At 43.4% G+C, this 12,406-nt stretch overlaps 1 protein-coding gene across 1 annotated transcript; it reads left to right on the top strand.

Moving 5' to 3' along the window:
* The first annotated feature begins 4,237 nt into the window (after positions 1 to 4,237).
* Positions 4,238 to 4,769, top strand: LOC129036387 (U4/U6.U5 small nuclear ribonucleoprotein 27 kDa protein-like). Its single transcript, XM_054487417.2, has one exon. It carries the CDS (start codon positions 4,253 to 4,255, stop codon positions 4,709 to 4,711), a length of 459 nt encoding a protein of 152 aa, XP_054343392.1. The 5' UTR covers positions 4,238 to 4,252; the 3' UTR covers positions 4,712 to 4,769.
* The last annotated feature ends 7,637 nt before the right edge of the window (positions 4,770 to 12,406 follow it).

Below are 12,406 nucleotides of genomic sequence, written 5' to 3'. Positions count from 1 at the left end.
CTTCCAGGGGAGGTGGATTTGGCTGAGAAAGAGCTGTTGGGCCTGGTGGGAAGCCTGTTTGTATGGGAGACTAGCCGGGGTTGAGGCTGCTGGTGATAACTGTTTTATTATCAAGGGTACTATAGGTCAGGCTAAGGAATTTGTATTCTATTTGGAAGATGACAGGAAAATCCTACATTCAAGAAACATTTAAAAGCTTGTCAAGAGTGTCAAGACTAGAAATAGAGAAACCAATCAAATGACTCTGTAAGAAGCAGCCAAGCCCTATACTTCAACCAAGAATCAAATTATCTGTGACCCAGATTTTATCATCTCAGTTTGTGTGAGATGGTATTACTTTTCTTTTGGGTCTGTAATATTAATGTAATCCTGAGAAAGCATCAAAATAATATTACCAGACTGGGCGCAGTGGCTCATGCCTGTAATCCCAGCACTTTGGGAGGCCGAGACAAGCGGATCACCTGAGGTCAGGAGTTTGAGACCAGCCTGGCCAACATGGTGATACCCCATCTTTACTGAAAATACAAAAATTAGCCGGGCGTGGTGGCAGGCACCTGTAATCTCAGCTACTTGAGAGGCTGAGGCAGGAGAATCGCTTGAAGCCAGGAGGTGGAGGTTGCAGTGAGCTGACACCGTACCGTTGCACTCCAGTGTGGGTGACAGAGTGAGACTCCATCTCAAAAAAAAAAAAAAGATAAAACTAATAAAACCCTTGATGTTAATGGTGTTTGTAAATATATATATAAAAATACAGAAGGCTGGGCATGGTGGCTCACTCCTGTAATCTTAGCACTTTGGGAGGTCCAGGCGGACAGATTGGTTGAGCCCAGGAGTTCGAAACCAACCTGGGCAACATGGCAAAACCCCGTCTCTACCAAAAATACAAAAACTGAGGTGGGAGGATCACCTGAGCTTGGGGAAGTCAAGTCTGCAGTGAGCTGTGATTGAGCTAGTGCACTCCAGCCTGGGCGACAGAGTAAGACCCCATCTCAAAAAAAAAAAAAAAAAAAGAAAGAAAGAAATATTTTAAATACATAGTATATATATTTGTAAACATATATGTATAATAATCACAAAATACATAGCTGATCAGCTTGTAATCAACATTTAAATATTCAAGGAAAATTGTCTTTTCATATTTTATTAAATTTATTGGCTTATTATTATTTTGAGACAGGATCTTGCTCTGTCACCCAGGCTGGAGTGCACTAGCTCAATCACAGCTCACTACAGATGACTCTGCTTCCCAGGCTCAAGTGCTCTTCCTACTTCAGCCTCTGGAGTACCTCAGACTACAGGCATGCACCACCATGCCCAGCTACTTTTTTTTTTTTTTTTTGAGACAGAGTCTTGCTCTCTCGCCCAGGCTGCAGTGCAGTGGCATGATCTCAGCTCACTGCAAGCTCCGCCTCCTGGGTTCACGCCATTCTCCTGCCTCAGCCTCCCCGGTAGCTGGGACTGTAGGCGCCCGCCACCACGCCCGGCTAATGTTTTATATTTTTAGTAGAGACAGGGTTTCACCATGTTAGCCAGGATGGTCTCGATCTCCTGACCGCATGATCCACCCACCTCGGCCTCCCAAAGTGCTGGGATTACAGGCGTGAGCCACCGCGCCTGGCCCCCAGCTAATTTTTTAAAAACTTTTTTGTAGAGACAAGATCTCACCATGTTGCCCAGGCTCACCTCAAATTCCTGGCCTCAAGTGATCCTACTGCCTTGGCCTCCCAAAGTGCTGATTTACAGGCCTGAGCCATCTTACCTTCCCTGGCTTAATGTCTTTAGCAATAAGAAAAGAAAATGGGACACATTATTGTAATTGTCCAGAAGAGAAATGAGGGTCTAACCTAATACATTAACAATGAGACCAGAAAGGAGGTAACAGATATGAGAGACGAGAAGGTAGAAATGACAGAATTTTGTGATTAGTTGATTACGGTAGTGAGAGAGGTATACTGGAAAAGTTTCAAGGTCTGTTGTTTGGATTACTGGGTGAATATTAAAATAAAAATACACATTTCAGTAAAATTGCAATAATAGCAGCTACTATATGACAAATATAAACTGACCTTAGCAATGTGAGAAATGTCAAACTATTTTTATTAACACAATAAAATATTACAATTTTTAAAAAACCAGGCTGTCCATCATGGTGAAACCCCATCTCTACGAAAAATACAAAATTTAGCTGGGCATAGTGGCAGGCGCCTGCAATCCCAGCTACTCGAGAGGCTGAGGCAAGAGAATCACCTAAACCCGGGAGGCAGAGGTTGCACTGAGCCGAGATTGTGCCACTGCACTCCAGCCTGGGCAACAGAGCAAGACTCTGTCTCAAAAAAAAAAAATTTAGGCTAGGCTCGGTGGCTCACACCTGTAATCCTAATCCCAACACTTTGGTAGGCTGAGGTGGGTGGATCACCTGAGGCCAGGAGTTCGAGACCAGCCTGGCCAATATGGTGAAACCCTGTCTCTATTAAAACACAAAAGTAGCTGGATGTGGTGGCACACACCTGTAATCCCAGCTACCTGGGAGGCTGAGACAGGAGAATCACTTGAACCCAGGAGGCAGAGGCTGTGGTGAGCTGAGATCACACCACTGCACTCCAGCCTGGGCAAGGCAAAGCGAGGCTCCATCTCAAAAAAAAAAAAAAAATTCAGATAACACTTAGGCATTTGAAAATGTGTCTGTAGAGTTTGATAGTGGCCAAATTACTAACAATTCTCATGTTTGGGTAGTAAGATATATTAATTTTTTTTTTTTTTTGAGACAGGGTCTCACTCTGTCGCCCAGGCTAGAATGCAGTGACACGATCTCAGCCCACTGCAACCTCTGCCTCCAGGTTCAAACGATTCTCCCACCTCAGCCTCCCGAGTAGCTAGGATTACAGGTGGGCACCACCATGCCTGGCTAATTTTTTTTGTATTTTTTTGATAGAGACGGATTTTACCATGTTGCCCAGGCTGTAGATCAATTTTTTCTTTCATTACTTCCCAATTATTTCCTACAACCTTAACAATAATCTGCGTATTATTAAATAGTACAATTCAATAATTTTTGACATATGTATACTTTCATGAAATCATCACCACAAGGAAGGTGATTAACCATAACCATTGCCCCCAAGAGCTCCCTTGTGCCCCTCTGTAATCTTTTCTACTCATTCCTCCCTACTTACTCTACCCCTAACCAATCCTCAGACAACTACAGACATAAATTCTTTTTTTTTTTTTTTTTTTTTTGAGACGGAGTCGCGCTCTGTCTCCCAGGCTGGAGTCCAGTGGCACTGCAACCTCCGCCCCTCCAGGTTTAAGCAATTATCTGCCTCAGCCTCCGGAGTAGCTGGGGTTACAGGCGCGTGCCACCACGCCCGGCTAATTTTTTGTATTTTTAGTAGAGACGGGGTTTCACCATCTTGGCCAGGTTGGTCTTGAACTCCTGACTTCGTGATCCACCGGCCTCGGGCTCCCAAAATGCTGGGATTACAGGCGTCAGCCACTGCGCCCGGCAAATTCTTCAACTATAAAATAGTTTGTGTTTTTGGCCAGGAGCGGTGGCTCATGCCTGTAATCCCAGCACTTTGGGAAGCCGAGGTGGGTGGAGCACGAGGTCAGGAGATCGAAACCAACATGGACAACACGGTGAAACCCCCTCTCTACTAAAAATACAAAAATTAGCTGAGGGTGGCAGCGCATGCCTGTAATCCCAGCTACTCTGGAGGCTGAGGCAGGAGAATCGCTTGAACCCGGAGGCGGAGGTTGCAGTAAGCTGAGATCCCGCCATTGCACTCCAGCCTGGGCAACAAAAGCGAAACTCCATTTCAAATAAATAAATAGATAGGCACAAACAGATATGTTAACATTAATCAAAAGAAAACCAGAGAGACTATATTAATATTAGACAAAGTAGATTTCAGAAGAGGCCAAGGCATGGTGGCTCATGCCTGTAATCCTAGCACTCTGAGAAGCCGAGGTGGGTGAATTGCTTGAGTCGAGGTGTTGGACACCAGCCTGGGCAACATGGCAAAATCCGATCTCTACAAAAAATAAAAAACTTAGCCGGGTGTGGTGGCACGTGCCTGTAGTCCCAGCTACTCAGGAGGCTGAACTGGGAGGATCGTTTGAGCCCAGGAGGTTGAGGCTGCAGTGAGCCATGACCCTGCCACTGCACTCAAGCCTTAGTGACAGAGCAATACCCTGTCTCCAAAAAACAAACAAACAACAAAAAACCAGTCGTTTCCGGGGAGCGGGACTCCAAATGGGTCGCAGTCGCAGCCGCTCCCCACGGAGGGAAGGTAGGCGTTCCCGGTCCACATCCCGTGAGAGAGAACGCAGGCGCCGAGAAAGGTCCAGGTCTCCGGAGAGAGATGGGAGAAGGAACCGCTCGCGATCCCCGCACCTAAGACGCTCCCGATCTCCAAGACGACATAAATCCACATCTCCTTCCCCTTCTCAACCGAATGAAAGAAGAGATGAGGAAAAGAAAGAAACAAAGAGCAAAGAATGGCAGATTACTGAGGAAGACTTAGAGGGCAAAACAGAGGAAGAAATAGAAATGATGAAGTTAATGGAATTTGCCTCCTTTGACTCCACAAAAGGTAAGAAGGTGGATTGCTCTGTAAATGCCTATGCCATAAATGTCTCTCAGAAGAGGAAGTACAGGCAGTACATGAATCGAAAAGGTGGATTCCACAGACCTTTGGATTTCATTGCATGAGAACTGAAATGTTGAAGAATGATTTTTTCCCCCTCATCTTGGTCAGAGAGTGGATTTTGTATTTAACTTGCATTCAAAAAACAGGATCTCAGTTCTTCCTTCTTGTAAAGCAAGAAAATATTTTTATTTTATTAATTAATTAATTTATTTATTTATTTATTTTTGAGACAGAGTCTCGCTCTGTCGCCCAGGCTGGAGTGCAGTGGTGCAATTTCGGCTGACTGCAAGCTCCGCCTCCCGGGTTCACGCCATTCTCTTGCCTCAGCCTCCCCAGTAGCTGGGACTACAGGCACCCACCACCACGCCTGGCTAATTTTTTGTATTTTTTAGTAGAGATGAGGTTTCACCGTGTTAGCCAGGATGATCTCGATCTCCTGACCTCGTGATCCGCCCACCTTGGCCTCCCAAAGTGCTAGGATTACAGGCATGAGCCACAGCGCCTGGCCAAGAAAATCTTATTTATGATGTATGCAGTTCACTTACCTTGCCTCAACAGAAGAAAAGTTAAATATTACATTTTTTTCTTTTAGGAAATATCATTTGTGGCAAGTGGCAGCCTCATTTTATTTGTCCTTATTCCTGTGGAAGCAGTATATGTTTTCTTCTTGAATGCTCATTAGGACTTCTTAAAAAACATGAAAGTAATTTGGAAGTAAGTTTATCCAATAAAGCAGTATTTCTACCCTTTTAGATTTGATAAATATTTTTGTTACTAAAGAATCTCCCGAGACATTTTCTTTTTTTATTTCATGCATAGATTTAAGCATCTTGATTCTTAGTAATTTAAAAATAGGAAGAATGAAAAAGCATAACTAGATTTTTCTATCTTCTGTGGTTCCCCCCGACAAAATACCATTTATTGTTCTCCCCCCAAGTATAAAAGCAATACATGCAAAAAAAGATCTGAGAGAAACCAAAAAGTAAAAGGAAAGCCAAAAATCACCTGTTATCTACTCCCAGAAATAATCAATTTTAACATTTTGGGATATGTCTTTCCAGGCTTCTTTGGGTGTATATTTCTCACCCTCACCCATGAGATCAGAATATGTATGCAGTTCTTTCTTTAACCCTTTTTTCTCCCGTGTACTGTGAACATTTAAAAAATCCTTTTAAATATTCTTTGGAAACTTAGCTTTTAGTAGCTACTTGGTTGTATCATAATTTATTAACTACTGTTTCACTGATAAACATTGACTTGCCTCCCATGACTTGCCATTATTATTAAAACTGTGACTACTGGCGGGGCGCGGTGGCTCACGCCTGTAATCCCAACACTTTGGGAGGCCGAGGAGGGCGGATCACGAGGTCAGGAGATTGAGACCATCCTGGCTAACACGGTGAAACCCTGTCTCTACTAAAAATACAAAAAATTAGCCGGGCGGTGGCAGGCGCCTGTAGTCCCAGCTACTCGGGAGGCTGAGGCAGGAGAATGGCATGAACCCAGGAGGAGGAGCTTGCAGTGAGCCGCGATTGCACCACTGCACTCCGGCCTGGGCGAAAAAGCAAGACTCCGTCTCAAAAAAAAAACAACAAAAAAAAAAACTGTGACTACTATCTATCTCCATTAAAAAAAAAAGAAGTATTAACAGGGATAAAAAAGGTCATTTTGTATGATGATGTGGCAATTCATAATTTTTGTATCACTCATATATTTTGCATTGTTCACATTTCACATTCATATTTTCATTTATATTCATATTTCATATTCATACTATTTTTGTATTATTACTATTTCATAATTTTGTATGATAATGTGACAATTCATATATTAGGATATAATCATCCTAAACATGAATATACCTAATAACAGAGCTTGAAAGCATAAAGCAAAACTGATAGAAATAAAATGAGAAATAGACAAATTCACAATTATAGTGAGAGATTCCAATACTCATACTCAATAACTAATAGAACAATAGACAAAAAAAATCAGTGAAGACACAGCAGATTTGAACAACACAATAAACCCACTTGACATAATTGCCACTTACAGAACCACTCCACCCAACAATAGCAGAATATACATTCTTTTCAAAGTGTACCCAGAATATTTAGTAACGTATATTTACCAAGGTAATCCACATTCTACGCTATAAAACAAGTCTCAATAAATATGAAAAGGTTCAAGTCATACAAGATATAGTCTTCGACCATGGTGGAACTAAATTAGAAATCAATAACAGAAACATCTCTGGAAAGTCCCCCACTATATGGAACTAAACAAGACACTTCTTTTTTTTTTTTTTTGAGATGGGGTCTTGCTCTGTCACCAGGCTGGTGTGCAATGGCGCAATCTTGGTTCACTGCAACCTCCGCCTCCTGGGTTCAAGCGATTCCCCTGCCTCAGCCTCCTGAGTAGCTGGGACTACAGGTGTACGCCACAACGCCTGGCTAATTTTTTTGTATTTTAGTGGAGATGAGGTTTCACCATGTTGGACAGAATGGTCTCTATTTCCTGACCTTGTGATCCGCCTGCCTCGGCCTCCCAAAGTGCTGGGATTACAGGCATGAGCCACTGTGCCCAGCCACAAGACGCTTCCATATAATCCATGCTCAAAGAGGAAATCAAAAGGAAAATTAGAAGGCATTTTAACTGAATGAAGATGAAAACAAAACATATTAATATTTGTGAAATGCTGCTGAAGTAATACGTAGGGGAAATTTATATTAGGGGAAAAGTCTCAGATCAATGACTTCAGCTTTCATCTTAAGAAACTAGGAAAATAAGAGCAAAAAATCCCAAAATAAGCAGAAGAAAGAAATATAAGAAAGGAAAGAAAAATAAAGATCAGAGCAGAAATCAATGTAATAGAAAATGAAAAAACAATACCTTCAGTGAATCCAAAAGATGGTTCTATGAGAAGATTAATAAAATTGATAAACCTCTAACCAGACTGCCCAGGATAAAAAAGAGGACACAAATTACCAACATTAGGAATGAGAGAGGTGCTATTACAACACATTCCCAGATATTAAAAGGACACTAAGAGAACAGTATGAACAACTTTACTCATTTAATAAATTAGATAGGCAGGGCACTGTGGCTTATACCACATTAGAGCCCAAAGTGCTATAATCCCAGCACTTTGGAAGGCTGAGGCTGGAGAATTGCTTTAGGCCAGCAATTGGAGACTAGCCTGCGCAACATAGTGAGACCCTGTCTCTAGAAAAAAAATTTTTTTAATTAGCCGGGCTTAGTGGTGCATAGTCCCAGCTACTTGGGAGGCTGAGGTGGGAGGATTGCTTGAGCCAAGGAGTCTGAGGCTGAAGTGAACTGTGTTTGCACCACTGCACTCCAGCCTAAACAACAGAGCAAGACCCTGTCTCTTTAAAAATTAAATAAATAAATTATATGAATGGACAAATTCCTTGAAAGACAAACTACCAAGGTTCACTTAAGAATAAACAGATGGGGGTGGGCGCCATGGCTCACGCATATAATCCCAGCACTTTGGGAGGCTGAAGTAGGTGGATCACTTGAGCTCATGAGTTCTAGGCCAGTCTGGGCAAAAAGGTGAAACCCCATCTCTACGAAAAATGCAAAAATTAGCCAGATACGGTGGCGCATGCCTGTAGTCCCAGCTACTCTGGAGGCTGAGGTGGGAATATTCCTTGAGCCCAGGACGTTAAAGTGGCAGTGAGTGGAGATTGTGCCACTGCACACCAGCCTGGGTGACAGAGTGAGGCTCTGTCTTAAAAAACAAACAAGGCCAGGCACCGTGGCTCACATCTGTAATCCTAACACTTTGGGAGGCTGCGGCGGGCAGGTCACAAGTTTAAGAGATCGAGATCATCCTGGCCAACATGGTGAAAACCTGTCTCTACTAAAAATACAAAAATTAGCTGGGTGTGGTGGCGTGCACCTGCAGTCCCAGGTACTCGGGAGGCTAAGGCAGGAGAATCCCTTGAACCCGGGAAGCAGAGGTTGCAGTGAGCTGAGATCGCACCACTGCACTCCAGCCTGGGCAACGGAGTGGGACTCCGTCTCAAAAAACAAAAACAAACAAAAAACACAAACAACAAACAAACAGGCCAGGTGTGGTGGCTCACTCCTATAATCCCAGCACTTTGGGAGGCTGAGGTGGGCGAGTCACTTGAGGTCAGGAGTTCGAGACCATCCTGGCCAACATGGTGAAAACCTGTCTCTACTAAAAATAAAAAAATTAGCTGGGCGTGGTGGCACACACCTGTCATCCCAAGTACTCTGGAGGCTGAAGCAGGAGAATCGCTTGAACCTGGGAGGCAGAGGTGGCAGTGAGCCGAGATTGTGCCACTGCACTCCAGCCTGGGTGACAGAGCAAGACTCCATCTCAAAATAAAAAGAAAAAACAAGCAAATAAATAAATTTATACACCTAAAGGGAATAAACTTCAAACAGTGAGCAATGTATATGTAGGGTATACATATAGATATGAAATGGAAATAAAATTGAGTCAATATTTTAAAAATTAGACTTTAGTGTTCATTAACATTTTTTTCCTGTGTAAATTGCTTAAAATTATGGTTTGGATTGTGATAACCAGCCTTTAAGATGGTTCCCAATGATAATCATTTCCAGTTACTTATGACCTTATATAGTCCCTTTCCACATGGAATCAGAGATAACCTACGTGACCAATAGAATAGTACAAGAATAACCGTGTGTGACTTCAGAGGTGAGGTCATAAGAGGCATTACAGCTTCTGCTTTGTCTCTTGAAACACTCACAAGGACTCGTTCTGTTGCCCAGGCTGGAGTGCAGTGGCATGATCATGGCTCACTGCAGCTTCGACCTCCCTAAGCCCAGGAGATCTTTTACCCCAGCCTCTTATGTAGCTGGGATCACAGGCACGCACCACCATGCCCGACTAATTTTTTTTTTTTTTTTTTTTTGAGACAGAGTTTCGCTCTTGTTGCCCAGGCTGGAGTACAATGGCGCGATCTTGGCTCACTGCAACCTCTGCCTCCTGAGTTCAAACAATTCTCTTTTCTCAGCCTCCCAAGTAGCTGGGATTACAGGCATGTGCCAGCACGCGTGGCTAATTTTGTATTTTTAGTAGAGATGGGGTTTAACCATGTTGGTCAGGCTGGTCTTGAACTCCTTACCTCAGGTGATCCACCCACCTCGGCCTCCCAAAGTGCTGGGATTACAGGTGTGAGCCACCGTGCCTGGCCTAATTTTTTTTTTTAATAGCAATAGCGTCTTGCTGTATTGCTTAGGCTGCTCGGGAACTCTTGGGCTCAAGGGATCCTTCTGCATTGGCCTCCCAAAGCGCTGCGATTACAGGTGTACGCCAACATGCCTGGCCCAACAGAATAAATCTTAGAATATTCCGATCACCATGAAAAGAAACCCTAGCCGGGCGCGGTGCCTCATGCCTGTAATCCCAGCACTTTGGGAGGCCAAGGCGGGTGGATCACCTAACCAACATGGAGAAACCCTGTCTCTACCAAAAAATACAAAAATTAGCCGGGCATGGTGGTGGATGTCTGTAATCCCAGCTACTCGGGAGGCTGAGGCAGGAGAATCGTTTGAACCCGGGAGGCGGAGGTTGCAGCGAGCTGAGATTGCACCATTGCACTCTAGCCTGGGCAACAAGAGCAAAACTCTCTTTCAAAACAACAACAACAACAACAAAACCCTGTACCCATTAGCAGTCACTACCCATTTCCAGTGTCTACCCCCCAACCACACAGCCATAGGTAACCACTAATCTACTTTGTGTCTCTATAGATTTGCCTACTGTGGACATTCCAGTGTCTACCCCCCAACCACACAGCCATAGGTAACCACTAATCTACTTTGTGTCTCTATAGATTTGCCTATTGTGGACATTTTATACAGGGAATCATAAAATATATTTTCCTTTGTGGCTGGCTTTTTTCACTCAGCATAATGTTTTCAAGGTTTGTTCAGATTGTAGCATATACCAGTAATTCATTTCTTTTTATTACCAAATAATATTTTGTATGTACATATCAATTTCATTATGGATTCTTCAGTTGAAGGACATTTGGGTTGTTTTCTACATTTTGGTTTTTATGAATAATGCTGCAGTTAACATTCATGTACAAGTTTTTGTGTGAAAATATGATTTGAATTTTCTTAGGTGTATACTCAGAAGTGGAATTTCTGGATCACATGTTAACTTAGGTATGTTATCAGGAGTGGAATTTCTGGATCAAGTGTTTTGAGGAACTGACTGTTTTCCAAAGCAGCTATACCATTTTACAGTGTAAACCCACTAGCAATCTATAAGCATTCCAATTTCTCCACATCCTCACAACTAGTATAGTTTGGATGCTTGTATTCCCAAGCCTCATATTGAAATTTGATCCCCAATGTTGTATGTAGGGCCTACTGGGAGGTGTTTGGGTCATAGGGGTGGATCCCTCATGAATAAATTAATTACCTCACTGGTCAGGGAGTGAGTGAGTTCTTACCCTATTAGTTTACACAAGAGCTGGTTTCTAAAAGAGCCTGGCACTTCCCCTGCTCCCTTGATTCCTCTCTTAACAGGTGATCTCTGCACACATTGGTTCCCCTTTGCCTTCTGTCATGAATGGAAACAGCCTTTGGACCCCACCAAAAGCGTAAGAGATGGCAGTACCATGCCTCCTGTACAGCCTGTAAAACTGTGAGCAAAATAATCCTCTTTTCTTTATAAATTGCCTAGCCTCAGATATTCCTTTATAGCAATACAAACAGACTAAGACACTAGTACTATAATCAAAATCAAGTATCTGTCATTTTGATCATAGTCATCCTAGGGGGCATAAAGTGATACCTCACTGTTTTGATATGCATTTCTCTGATGGTTAATAATGTTGAGTATCTTCTTATGTGCTTAGTGGTCATTTGTATTTGTATACCTTCTTTGGAAAGATGCCTACTGAGGGCCAGACACTGTGGCTCACCCCAGCAGTTTAGGAGGCCAAGGCAAGAGGATCACTTGAGGTCAGGAGTTTGAGACCAGCCTGGCCAACATGGCAAAACTCCATCTCTACTAAAAATATAAAAATTAGCCGGTCGTGGTGGTGCACGCCTGTAGTCACAGCTACTCCAGAGGCTGAGGCACAAGAATCACTTGAAGCTAGGAGATGGAGGCTGCAGTGAGCCGAGATCATTCCACTTGCACTCCATCCTGGGTAACAGAGTGAGAAGACTCTGTCTGGAAAAAAAAAAAAGAAGAAGAAGAAAGAAAAGAAAGATGTCTTTTGAGATCTTCTGGCCATTTTTTATTTATTTTCATTTTTATTTTTTGAGATGGAGTCCTGCTCTGTTGCCCAGGCTGGAGTACAGTGGCGTGATCTCAGCTCACTGCAACCTCCATCTCCTGGGTTCAAGTGAATTCCTGCCTCAGCCTCCCAAGTAGCTGGGATGACAGGTGTGCACCACCACGCCCAGCTAATTTGTGTATTTTTAGTAGAGACGGGGTTTCGCCATGTTGGCCAGGCTGGTCTTGGCCAGGCTGGTCTCGAACTCCTGACCTCAGGTGATCCACCCACCTCAGCTCTCAAAGTGCTGTGGCCCTTTGACCTTTTTTTTTTTTTTTTTTTTTGAGATGGAGTCTCGCTCTGTCAGCCAGGCTGGAGTGCAATGGCACAGTGTTGGCTCACTGCAACTTCCACTGCCTGGGTTCAAGTGATTTCCCTGCCTCAGCCTCCTGAGTAGCTGGGACTACAGGCGTAACACCACACCTGGCTAAGTTTTGT

This window comes from Pongo pygmaeus, chromosome 4 (genome assembly GCF_028885625.2).
Source record: "Pongo pygmaeus isolate AG05252 chromosome 4, NHGRI_mPonPyg2-v2.0_pri, whole genome shotgun sequence".
NCBI lineage: Eukaryota > Metazoa > Chordata > Mammalia > Primates > Hominidae > Pongo > Pongo pygmaeus.
This window is presented reverse-complemented; position numbering and strand designations above follow the sequence as displayed.

Coding starts and splice junctions, on each gene's coding strand:
- LOC129036387 (XM_054487417.2), top strand. CDS start 4,253: ATGGGTCGCAGTCGCAGCCGCTCCCCACGGAGGGAAGGTAGGCGTTCC.